The sequence below is a fragment of the Sminthopsis crassicaudata genome, chromosome 1 (genome assembly GCF_048593235.1).
Source record: "Sminthopsis crassicaudata isolate SCR6 chromosome 1, ASM4859323v1, whole genome shotgun sequence".
Classification (NCBI taxonomy): domain Eukaryota; kingdom Metazoa; phylum Chordata; class Mammalia; order Dasyuromorphia; family Dasyuridae; genus Sminthopsis; species Sminthopsis crassicaudata.
This window is the reverse complement of record NC_133617.1, coordinates 549,546,357-549,560,162: the sequence shown is the minus strand read 5'-3', so window position 1 is coordinate 549,560,162 and position 13,806 is coordinate 549,546,357. Positions and strand designations below refer to the sequence as shown.

Below are 13,806 nucleotides of genomic sequence, written 5' to 3'. Positions count from 1 at the left end.
TCATTCAACCTGGTATTATACCTTCTTTATAATCTTAAGACTTTTGCTCCCTTTTGAAAGTCCAGGGTTCTGTTTTCTACTGTCTAGTTATCTATCTGTAAGAACTTATTCCACTCTCTTTTCTTTCTGGTGTTTGCAATAAAAATTATATATTATATATATATATATAATATATAATATTACATATATACATGTCATATATATTTATATGTATATAAATATATATAAATTATATTTTAAAATAGCAAATCAATAGTACAATTACTTGTTTTAAGATTAATTGCTAATGAATGACTTGGCCATAATAAAAGTCAAAGCTATAATTCATATCTTCCTCCTCTGTGCAACTTAAAAAAAAAAGTGATTATAAAATCTGGAATTAGAGCCTTGCCACCATAGCTGGGCACCACATCTGAGACTTTACAGGATATCCTCTTTTAAGGTGGAATTGACAGGTAAAAGTTGAAGTTTAGTGTAAATCCTCAAATTACAAATATGTTGGTAACTTTCTTAAGAATTTTAGAAAATTATTATTGATAATTTTCCTATAGGAAAATGGGCTTAAAATCATATTTAGTATCCATTTATCAGCAACTAGTATACCAAAAATAACTTCTAATTTTTATACATCATAATGAATTTTAAAGATATGAATTTGAATCTATAGACTATACTTCAATACATGAAGAGTTAAAAATGGCCATGGAAATTCACAACAAGCTAGACCAAATTTCCTATCTATTTACAAAATAATAACTCACTTTTATATTTGGCTTGAAATTTAATGTTTATAAAAAGCTTCTTTAAAGCAAGTCCCATGAGATATATGATACTACTATGATAACCTTCATTTTTCAAAGAAACTGAAGCTCAGAGAATAAATGACTTGCCCATTCATTGTCACACAACTAGTCTATATCAGGATGGAACCCAAAATCCTTTCCTCTGAGACCAGTACTCTTTCCACCAATCTTCATTAACCTGGGAATTTCTATTTGACATATGACTCTGACAAGGTCCATGCCTTAGTGCTTTGTCATGGCAATTGAAACTTAATACTACCAATACCTCTAATATGATTTTTATGCCAGTTTTACTAGTGCTTTTTTAATCAATTATTTTCAATTATCTAACTCATCAATTGGGAAAAATATTTCTTTTTATGGCCCTAAGCCCAAATGACTAAGACATAATCAGCAGCAAATATGTACAACAGCATAAAGTAAAATAAATGCAATTAGGCTCCAAATGTCAAGGATAAATTTAATGCACACAGCCCTCAGCTAAATGATTTGTCATAGGATAGAGGAGGATAGCTTCTTATATACCATTGGCTTTAGAATGAGAGGATGCAGTCTCAAATACCACTTCTGATGCTTAACTATTTGACACTGGAAAAGTTAAATAACCTCTCTGAGCCTCAGTTACCACTGGTAAAATGAGGGATTAGACAAGACAGCATCTCAGGTCTCCTTTCGTTTTTAATTATGATCCTATGATCTGACATTTTATTGTAGCATTACCTAATATTATTCATAATTTGAATATAACAGATATATAATGTAACATCTTATAATAAAAAATGAGGAGACAACATTACAGAACAAAATCATTTTCCTCTACATTCTATCAAATCTTTAAACAACAAAAAATATAAATTTAGAATAAAATACATGATTTGAATCTCACTAACACGGCTGGGAACATCTCTCTTCTCAATGACAAGATAATTAGAGTATTCTCTATAAGAATAAATGTAAATTTCAGCACCATAGAGCAAAAGATAAATATCTCTATGAGCTTAATTATCCCTGAAAATGACATTGGGCTAACCAATTTTTACCAGTTTTCTCTTTTCTTGATAATTGATTTTAGAATAAATTATAATCTGAAGGAAGTAATGAAAGCTCACCTTATCACAAAATCATGACTGTCAATCTCCTTTCCACATCCACTGTCCAGCAGAATCCCAGAATTTCCAACAACTGCACATGTCTTAAATCGACGATTTTTCATTGGCGAAACTTCAGGAAGGAGGCTATGCAATTCCTGAGAAACATTTAGGGTACGGCGCCTGTCTAATACATAATGTAATACATCTCCAGGTTTAAAACTGCTTTTGACCACAGAGATGTCTCTTTCTGCATCCAGGAAGCGAAGTATGTTTTTCCTGTATTTGAAAGACAAACAAACATTAGTGATAATAAATCCAATTCACTGCTGTTGTACTTTTAAAAGTAAGTATCATACAATGTGAAGGAGCTAATTATAGTTACTATATTATTATTTGGTGATATCATTTACTGTTTGTTTTTTTTTAAAAAGCAGTTTTCCTATAAACCTAATCATCAAAGTAACACTGTGCATTTTAAGTCCCCTGATAACAATCTGTCTTATCCATTTTATACCCCCCATATATCATAGAACAGTGACATACACATAGTAAACACTGAATAAAAACTTGATGAATGAATAAATTTAAGCAAATGAATAAATTTAAGCATCTATTCCAATGCCTGATCAATACTGGGACAAGATAAAAGCTAGTTAACTTGATTCATAATTGCCTTCTAAGCCATAATACCTATCAGATTAGTAGAAGCTAAGTAGTTTGTCTTAATAGGCTAAAGGTTGCACTAGGCATTTAGATTTTTATTATTACTATTTAGGTAAATAAAACTAAATTTGGAACTTTTACAAATTACTATGTCAAAACTGATAAGCAAAATAAACTATAAGTCCAGCTAGAGAACTAAAACATGTATGTATATATGTGTATAAATATATGCATTATTATGTCTATATATTACATGATTAGAAGAGTCTATATTGTCATGAGTTCTACCAAGAAGAAAGAATAATGGTACTTTGTGTGTAAGAATCATAGACATAACAAAGGTGGATATTCAATGCTTTGCTCAATGGCTCCAAAATGTAAAAGATGCTGATGGCACTTTCACTCTTTTAACAGGTGGAAGGAGTTAGGGCCAGGTTGTTAAGAATAATTCACTAAAATAAGAAGTTATAATAAGGCATGTCCCTCCCACTGTGGGATGAAGAAAAGCTCAGCCCTGAATGCTCCTGATCTTAACTCTGGCCGTAACCTCCCTAACAGAAATAGTCCCTTAGTATTCCATCTTCTCTGCCCATTAATGGACTAAGGACTCTTTTCTATCCACTCCCAGACCCTTTCTCAGATATACACATATGCACACTCACATAAAGTTTGTGTGGGGGCATGGGTGAATCCCAGATTTTCTCTCATATGTGGAATTATTGATTAGAGTTTGAGATTTCAACCCTGTACTCAATTTTTTTTCTTTCTTTTTTTTCCCCTTTTGTCCTCTCTTCTCTCTCTTTTACTTAAAGGGGGCTTCTTGTCTTCCTTGTTGTCTTGTTCTGGAAAACAGAAATGCTAACAATAATGCTAACTATAACTTTAATAATATATTTCCTCCAAGTTCTAAGTCCTTTACAATAGCTTGTGAGATAAAAAGCAACAGAAAGTCCATATAGCTGTCTATAGTGCTGAGAGACTAGGAGAGTTGAAGTTGTGCACTAAGTAGCACTATGAGTTTGGGAAAGTCAGCTATCTTCCTCAAACGTTGTTGTTGTTGTTGTTGTTGTTGTTTCTTCTTCTTCTTCTTCTTCTTCTTCTTCTTCTTCTTCTTCTTCTTCTTCTTCTTCTTCTTCTTCTTCTTCTTCTTCTTCTTCTTCTTCTTCTTCTTCTTCTTCTTCTTCTTCTTCTTCTTCTTCCTTTTCTTCTTCTCCTCCTCCTCCTCTACCTCCTCCTCCTCTTCCTCCTTCTTATTCTTCTCCTCCTTCTTCCTTTTCTTGTTCTTTCTCCTTTTCTTCTTGTTCTTTTCTTCTTTCTTCTTTTTCTCCTTATTTCTTTTTTTTTTTTTTTGGTTTACATTTATTGTTACTGAAAAACTTCAAAGATTTGTGTGAATTCCTGTTGAGCTAATAATGACAACCACCATAATAACAGCATTAATTACATTTTATAGGACTTTATAATTTGGAAAGCACTTTACCAACTTTATTTCATTTTATCCTCATAATGTGACAAAGTAGGTGCTATTATTAGCCCCATTTTACAGCTAATATATATGAAAAATTGCTTTGAAAAAATGCAAGAAACTATAACATACTAGCTATTATTTGAACTGCCCTTTTAACCATTCAATAAAATGTAAAGGAAATTAATGATCTTGGGAATCTGATTATGTCTTTCCTCCTGCATGGCATTAGTAAGCAAGAATAAATTCAAAAATTTTAAACAGCCAAGGATTTTTTTCTTATGAACTCTAAAGTAATTGCCATGAAATTGGACCTATTATGGTAAAATGGAGTATATTTTTTGGGAAAAAAGACTCCTCAGCTTTGATCTATATAATCTTATATAGTCAAAATACTTTTTTGAGAAGAGAGTTGGAAGACGGAATAGTGATGATTCTCAGAGATCTTAAGAATTAACCTTTTAACATCAACAAAATTGTTTGACTTCCTTCCAAAACTTCCTCTGTATATTTGGTCAAGTTCTGCTGTTCTCATCTGATTTTTTGATACTGATAGAGAAAATGCTTTACCATGGAAATGTAAAGAGATCTACAAGTTGACTTGTCATGTAACAAGAAGGAGAAGGCCTGGAGAGATTTACATGAACTAATGCTGAATGAGATGAGCAGGACCAGGAGATTTGCTGTATACTTCAACAATAAGTAATGAACTGGGAGGCGGAGCCAAGATGGCGGAGAAGAAACACACGACTCAGTGAACGTCCTCACTCCCTCACAACCAATTAGATAAATTAAGTCTCAAAATTAGCTCAGGACTGATAGATACCACAAGGACTGGAAGCACGACTTACCAGCTGAAGAGAATCTGGAGTTTCAACAGGAAAGGTCAGTTCTCAGGGGAGGAATAAGAAAGACCAGCACAGACGGTGGGGTAGGGGCACACTGCGCCCATTGCGCTGGGAAGGGCTCTGGGATCAGAGAAGCCACTGAGGTAAAGGAATCTGGCACAGGCTGTTAGCTCTTCTCTGCTAATTATTTAGCAGTTCAGAAGAGAAAGCCAAAATATTTTAAAACTCAGATTAGATTTTCCCCCGACCCTGGGGGTGACTCAGGCACAGATCTCGGCACCAGGGGGTGTGGCCTCAGCTACCTCCTGAGAATAGTTAAGAGACTGACAAGTGGGTGGATACGGCCCAAGGCAACACACACTGCCTAGCTTAGCTGGAGGGAGTGGAACTCAGCTCCAGGAAGTCCCAGAGAAGCGGAACCTTTGAACTAGGGACCGCGGTTTCTGGCAGACACTTCCAGTTAGAGCGCAGGGGCTTCTTACGTCACCTGCTGCAGACACCCACTCCCCACCCGGACACATAGGCTGAGCTTCTTGCTGTCTTCACTATTCTACGCCCTCAAAGCACAGCAGTGCTAATCACCTCTGAGGCACTTCCAGGGAGGGGGTGGGGAACTCTCTCCCAGAGCTCTCTCTTAGCGCGGGCACAGGGGCCGCTGCATCCATCCGGTCTGGGAGGAAGCTGGTAAAGAAGTAAATAATTTCCTACCCCAGGGACAGACCCCAAAACATTTTTTAAGTATGAGCAAAAAAGCTAGAAAAACTATAGATTCCTTCTATACAGAGAAAGAGCGGGTATCCAACCCCGAGGAAGTTAACAGCAAAGATTCAGAAGATAACAACCTAAAGGGGAACGATTCCTGCCCCCCATCACATAACTCTCTCCTAGAAGAAGCTCTTAAGAAATTGAGGGAGATTGAAGAAAAATGGGGCAAGGAAAGGGAAGTTATGATAGAGAATAACAACGTCCTGAAATTGGAGTTGGAAAAAATAAAGAATTCACAGGAGATGCAGGGAAACAAAATTAGTGAATTAGAAAAGGTTAAAAAAACACAGGAAAGTAGGATTTCTGAATTGGAAAAGATAAAAAAGTCTCAAGAAAATAGAATTTCTGAATTGGAAAAAGAAAATAATTCTCAAAAAAAAAAAATTAGGGAAATGGAAAAAAATTCAATAGAGCAAAATAATTCATTTAAAAACGAAATTGGGCATTTACAAAAAGAACTAAAAACTGTGAAAGAAGAAAATAACTCCTTAAAAGTCAGGATGGAACAAATAGAAATGAATGATTCACAGAGAACCCAAGAATCAGTCAAACAAAACAAAAAAAATGAGAAGCTGGAGAACAACGTCAAATACTTACTGGGAAAATCTATAGACCTGGAAAATAGATCTAGGAGAGATAATCTGCGGATTATTGGACTTCCAGAAAACTATGACCAAAAAAAGAGCCTAGATTCTATTTTACAGGAAATTATCAAAGAGAACTGTCCAGAGATAATAGAAACAGAAGGGAAAGTAGATGTGGAAAGAATTCATCGAACTCCTTCTGAAATAGACCCTAAAAAAAGAACACCACGGAATATTGTGGCTAAGCTGCAGAATTACCACACAAAGGAGAAAATCCTGCAAGCAGCTAGAAAAAAACAATTTAAATACCAAGGTGCCACAATAAGGGTCACCCAAGATCTGGCTGCCTCCACATTAAAAGATAGAAGGGCCTGGAACCTGATATTCCGTAAGGCAAAAGATCAAGGACTGCAACCAAGAATGAACTACCCAGCTAAGTTTAGCATCTTTTTCCACGGAAGAAGATGGTCATTCAATGAAACAGAGGAATTCTATATGTTTCTAAGAAAAAAACCAGACTTAAACAAAAAATTTGATCTACATCCACAAGACTGAAGAGAAACAGAAAAAGGTACACAGAACCCTTGAGAACTGTAACTCTGTTGTGGGTATATAAAAAATACTCAAGGATAATTTGATTTTACTGATATAAAAGAAAAAAAGGGGGGTGTAGTAAAGGGAAGGAGGTCGGTTCAGAAAAAGGGGAAGGAGTGATAAAAAGAGGGAAACTACATCCCAGGAAGAGACATAGAAAATACACCATATCTGAGGGAACTTAGTGAGGGGGAGAATCATTGTGTGAATCTTACTCTCATCAGAAGAGGCTCAAAGAGTAAATAATTAACATATTTGTTTTTCAGAGAATTTTCTCTCACCTCATTAAAAGGGGGGAGAGGAAAAGGGAAAAGGAAAAGGGGAATAAGTGAAGGGACTTAGAGGGAGGGGGGAGGGATCCTAAAAAAAAAAAAAAAAAAAAAAAAAAAAAAAAGAGGGAGGGTTGCGCGTCACAAGGGGGGTCTGTAAATTAAATATCGGGGAGGGGGATCAGGGGGGTCAAGGGAAAAAAGCATAATCTGGGGATAATACGATGGCAGGAAATACAGAACTAGTAATTTTAACTGTAAATGTAAATGGGATGAACGATCCCATCAAACGGAGACGGATAGTAGATTGGATCAAAAAGCAGAACCCTACAATATGTTGCCTACAGGAAACACACTTAAAGCAGGGAGATACATACAGAGTAAAGGTAAAAGGTTGGAACAGAGCCTATTATGCTTCAGGTAAAGCCAAAAAAGCAGGGGTAGCTATCCTTATCTCAGATCAAGCAAAAGCAGAAGTAGATCTCGTTAAAAAAGATAAGGAAGGAAACTATATCCTGCTGAAAGGTAGCATAAATAATGAAGCCATATCAATACTAAACATATATGCACCAAGTGGTATAGCATCTAACTTTCTAAAGGAAAAGTTAAGAGAACTGCAAGAAGAAATAGACAGTAAAACTATAATAGTGGGAGATCTCAACCTTGCACTCTCAGATTTAGACAAATCAAACCACAAAACAAACAAGAAAGAAATTAAAAAAGTAAATAGAACATTAGAAAAACTAGGTATGATAGACCTTTGGAGAAAACTGAATGGCAATAGGAAGGAATATACTTTCTTCTCAGCAGTTCATGGATCCTATACAAAAATTGACCATATACTAGGACATAAAGATCTCAAAATTAAATGTAGGAAGGCAGAAATAATAAATGCCTTCTTCTCAGATCACAATGCAATAAAAGCTACATTCAGTAAAAAGTTAGGGGTAAATAGACCAAAAAGTAATTGGAAACTGAATAATCTCATCTTAAAGAATGACTGGGTGAAAGAGCAAATTATAGAAACAATTAACAATTTCACCCAAGATAATGATAATGATGAGACATCATATCAAAATCTTTGGGATGCAGCTAAAGCAGTAATAAGGGGAAATTTTATATCTTTAGAGGCTTATTTGAAGAAAATTGAGAAAGAGAAGATTAACGAATTGGGCTTACAACTTAAAAGGCTAGAAAAAGACCAAATTATAAACCCCCAACCAAAAATTAAACTCGAAATACAAAAATTAAAAGGAGAAATCAATAAAATTGAAAGTAAAAAAACTATTGAATTAATAAATAAAACCAAGAGTTGGTTTTATGAAAAAGCCAATAAAATAGATAAACCTTTGGTAAATTTGATCAAAAAAAAGAAAGAGGAAAATCAAATTGTTAGTCTTACAAATGAAAAGGGGGATCTTTCCACCAATGAAGAGGAAATTAGAGAAATAATAAGGAGTTACTTTGCCCAACTTTATGCCAATAAATTTGATAACTTAAGTGAAATGGATGACTTCCTCCAAAAATATAGGCTCCCTAGATTAACAGAGGAGGAGATAAATTGCTTAAATAGTCCCATTTCAGAAAAAGAAATAGAACAAGCTATTAATCAACTCCCCAGGAAAAAATCCCCAGGGCCAGATGGATTCACATGTGAATTCTACCAAACATTTAAAGAACAATTAGCCCCAATGTTATATAAATTATTTGAAAAAATAGGGGATGAAGGAGTCCTACCAAATTCCTTTTATGACACAGACATGGTACTGATACCTAAACCTGATAGATCGAAAACTGAGAAAGAAAATTATAGACCAATCTCCTTAATGAATATTGATGCTAAAATCTTAAATAAGATATTAGCAAAAAGACTTCAGAAAATCATCTCCAAGATAATACACTATGATCAAGTAGGATTTATTCCAGGAATGCAGGGCTGGTTTAATATTAGGAAAACTATTAATATAATTGACCATATTAATAATCAAATTAATAAGAACCATATGATCATCTCAATAGATGCAGAAAAAGCATTTGACAAAATCCAACATCCATTCCTACTAAAAACTCTTGAGAGTATAGGAATAAATGGATTATTCCTTAGAATAATCAGGAGTATATATTTAAGACCGTCAGTAAGCATAATATGCAATAGAAATAAACTGCAACCTTTCCCAGTAAGATCAGGAGTGAAACAAGGTTGCCCACTATCACCATTACTATTCAATATAGTACTAGAAACGCTAGCCTCGGCAATAAGAGCCGAGAAAGAGATTCAAGGAATTAGAGTAGGAAATGAGGAAATTAAACTATCACTTTTTGCAGATGACATGATGGTATACTTAGAGAACCCCAAAGACTCTGCTAAAAAGCTACTAGAAATAATTCAAAATTTCAGCAAAGTGGCAGGATACAAAATAAATCCACATAAATCCTCGGCATTTTTATATATCACTAACAAAATGCAACAGCAAGAGATACAAAGAGAAATTCCATTCCAAACAAATGTTGAGAGTATAAAATATTTGGGAATCCATCTACCAAAGAAAAGTCAGGAATTATATGAGAAAAATTACAAAACACTTGCCACAAAAATAAAATCAGATTTAAATAATTGGAAAGACATTCAGTGCTCTTGGATAGGCCGAGCGAATATAATAAAGATGACAATACTCCCCAAACTAATCTATTTATTTAGTGCTATACCAATCAGACTCCCAAGAAACTATTTTAATGACCTAGAAAAAATAACAACAAAATTCATATGGAAGAATAAAAGGTCAAGAATTGCAAGGGAACTAATGAAAAAAAACTCAGAGGAAGGTGGTCTAAGTGTACCTGATCTAAAGCTATATTATATAGCAGCAGTCACCAAAACCATTTGGTATTGGCTAAGAAATAGACCGGTAGATCAGTGGAACAGATTAGATACAAAGGACAAAAAAGGGTACATCTATAGCAATCTAATCTTTGACAAACCCAAAGATTCCAACATTAGGGATAAAAATTCATTATTCGGAAAAAACTGTTGGGAAAACTGGAAATTAGTATGGCAGAAATTAGATATGGATCCACACTTAACACCATATACCAAGATAAGATCAAAATGGGTCCATGATTTAGGCATAAAGAGGGAGATAATAAATAGATTAGAGGAACAGAGGATAATCTACCTCTCAGACTTGTGGAGGAGGAAGGAATTTATGACCAGAAGAGAACTAGAGATCATTATTGATCACAAAATAGAAGATTTTGATTACATCAAACTAAAAAGTTTCTGTACAAATAATACTAATGCAAACAAGATTAGAAGGGAAGTAACAAATTGGGAAAATATTTTTAAAAACAAAGGTTCTGACAAAGGTCTCATTTCCAAAATATATAGAGAACTGACCATAATTTATAAGAAACCAAACCATTCTCCAATTGATAAATGGTCAAAGGATATGAACAGACAATTCTCAGAGGAAGAAATTGAAACTATATCCACTCACATGAAAGAGTGTTCCAAATCACTACTGATCAGAGAAATGCAAATTAAGACCACTCTGAGATACCACTACACACCTGTCAGATTGGCTAAGATGACAGGAACAAATAATGACAAATGTTGGAGGGGATGTGGGGAAATTGGGACACTAATACATTGCTGGTGGAGTTGTGAAAGAATCCAGCCATTCTGGAGAGCAATCTGGAATTATGCCCAAAAAGTTATCAAACTGTGCATACCCTTTGACCCAGCAGCGCTACTACTGGGATTATATCCCAAAGAAATACTAAAGAGCGGAAAGAGACATATATGTGCCAAAATGTTTGTGGCAGCTCTTTTTGTTGTAGCTAGAAACTGGAAGATGAATGGATGTCCATCAGTTGGAGAATGGTTGGGTAAATTGTGGTATATGAAAGTTATGGAATATTATTGCTCAGTAAGAAATGACCAGCAGGAGGAATACAGAGAGGGTTGGAGAGACTTAAATCAACTGATGCTGAGTGAAATGAGCAGAACCAGAAGATCACTGTATACTTCAACAACGATACTGTATGAGGATGTATTCTGATGGAAGTGGAAATCTTCAACATAAAGAAGATCCAACTCACTTCCAGTTGATCAATGATGGACAGAGGTAGATACACCCAGAGAAGAAACACTGGGAGGGGAATGTAAATTGTTAGCACTAATATCTGTCTGCCCAGGTTGCATGTACCTTCGGATTCTAATGTTTATTGTGCAACAAGAAAATGATATTCACACACATGTATTGTACTTAGACTATATTGTAACACATGTAAAATGTATGGTATTGCCTGTCGTCGGGGGGAGGGAATAAGGGAGGGGGGGTAATTTGGAAAAATGAATACAAGGGATAATATTATAAAATATATATATATATATATAATAAAAAAAATTTAAAAAAAAAAAAAAAAAAAAAAAAATAAGTAATGAACTGAATCAGCTACACCCAGCAAAAGAACTCTAGGAGATGATTATGAACCACTAAACAGAATTTCCAGTCCCTCTAATTTTGTCTGTCTGCATTTTGTATTTCCTTCACAGGCTAATTGTACACTATTTCAAAGTATTCTCTTTGTAAGCGAAACAACTGTTTGGTCATGTATACATATATTATATTTAATTTATACTCTAGCATATTTAACATGTATTGGTAAACCTGCCATCTGGGGGGGAGGGAGGGGAAAAATTGGAACAAGGGGTTTGGCAATTGTAAATGTTATAAAATTACCCATGCATATATCTGGTAAATAAAAATTAATAATTAAAAAAAAACAAGAAGGAGAGATAACCAATGAACAACCTATTTGCTCCATGGGGATCTACATAATATAAAGAGAGGAAGAAAGACCCCCAAGGAAAATAAATTATAGATGGATGGATTATAATGTGTTAGATGAAGTACTCATATTGACAAGATCACAAGTCAGTATAATGTTAAGTGTCTAATTAAGAGGATAAATAACTCATATATAGACTGAGCATGTAATACATTGAGTCCTATGATGAATGCTTTTTTTTTAAATTGAGTATGGACTCCAAATAGAACATTGGAATAAGATAATTAAGGCTGGAAGAAACCTCAGAATCCTTCTAACTCAACCCTCCATTTTACAAATGGGGAAATTAAAATCTATAGTGATTAATTAACTTGTCCAATGTCACATAGATAGAAATGGACTTGAGCTTGAACTTACTCCAAAGCCAATAATCATTGCACAACATCAAAGAGTGTTTCTTTTATTTTTGAAAGTTACATGTTAAGCTTATTATGTAATTTGGTTTTTAAAAAAATCTTTTTTTTTATTTTCTAAATATGATCAAAGGGAGAAAACAAAATTCAAGCAAACAACCACAAAAAAGATAAAAATATTATATTATGTGATCCACACTCAGCCCCCACAGTCCTCTCTCCAGGAGTAGATGGCTCTCTCCATCACAAGACCACTGGAAGTGGCCTGAATCACCTCACTGCTAAAAAGAGACATGCACATCAGAACTGATCTAACAATCTTGTTGTTGGTGTGTACAAAGTTCTCTTGGTTCTGTTGACTTAATATACCATCAGTTCAAGTCTGTCCGTACCTTTCTGAAATCATCCTGCTGATTGTTTCTTATAGATCACATAGTCTTTCATGGGACTCCTAGTTTTTAATTATATTCCTGACACTTAAACTATGTGTGATTTTGTCACAAGCTCTCTGAACCTCAGCTTCTTCACCTATAAGCACCGTCATCACTTCTTGCTTGGACCAAAGATCCCCCTACAACAACCTTCTAAACTTCAAACTCTTAAATCCTTCCACCTTCAATTCAGATGCACTATTACTGACAAAAGAATTTCCCTAAAGTATGTCACAAAACTTAACATAAAACACAAACTTTCCATCTTTGCATTGAAAACCCTTCACAGTTTGGCTCCAGCCTATGTTTTCAGACTTCCTGCAACATATGTCCCTCATATACTAATGTCACAGTAAAACTGACCTACTTGTCACTTCTGCAATTCGTTACCACATGTATGTATGCCTATTTACATGCCTTTTGTACTGTCTGGAATAAACTCCTTTGTTACAAGCACATATTGGAATCTTAGGTCTTCCAGACTTAGATCAGGCACTGTCTCCTAGAGTAGGTGGTTTCCTTAGATATTTAGTCCTTTGTTATTTTCCTTAATAATTTTCCTTCAAATTATCATACATTTATGTTGAACACCCTCCTCCCAACAAATAGAGTATAATCTCATTGAGAACTAGGACTGATTTTTTTTGTTGTTGTTTCCAACAACTTAGCACAGTTCTTTGAACTAGAAAGGGCTTAATAAATGTTTGTTGGTTAAAAAGGATTAGTATGAATTGGATTACATTGGCTTATACTAATAAAGGGAATATAAACTGAATGATCTCTAGTGATAAAACTTACCAATTTTCAATATAATTAAGTCACTTAGGTTGTGACCATTATTCTGTAATAGTAATCTTTCTTCTTCCCATAGGTTATCCAGTTTATAACTAAAGTCCTGATAATCCTAAACTTTAAATATACTAATTACGTATTATATGAAAGAAATAATCACTCACCACCATAATTCTTCAGCAATACTCTTTTATAGGTAAAATTAATTACATGAATAGTTGAGTATTTGAAATATTCTTATAACCAAAAATATATTAAATCTGTGTACTAAATCAATATTATAACTGCCAGAGTGTA

The 13,806-nt window shown here is 34.4% G+C and overlaps 1 protein-coding gene across 1 annotated transcript in view; it reads right to left on the bottom strand.

Moving 5' to 3' along the window:
- Positions 1–13,806, bottom strand: part of ST8SIA4 (ST8 alpha-N-acetyl-neuraminide alpha-2,8-sialyltransferase 4) — a 142,710-nt gene that overhangs the window by 104,554 nt on the left and 24,350 nt on the right. Inside the window, exon 3 of the mRNA XM_074282011.1 lies at positions 1,913–2,170. Within this exon, the coding sequence (XP_074138112.1) occupies positions 1,913–2,170 (258 nt within the window). The remainder of the gene's footprint in view (positions 1–1,912; positions 2,171–13,806) is intronic.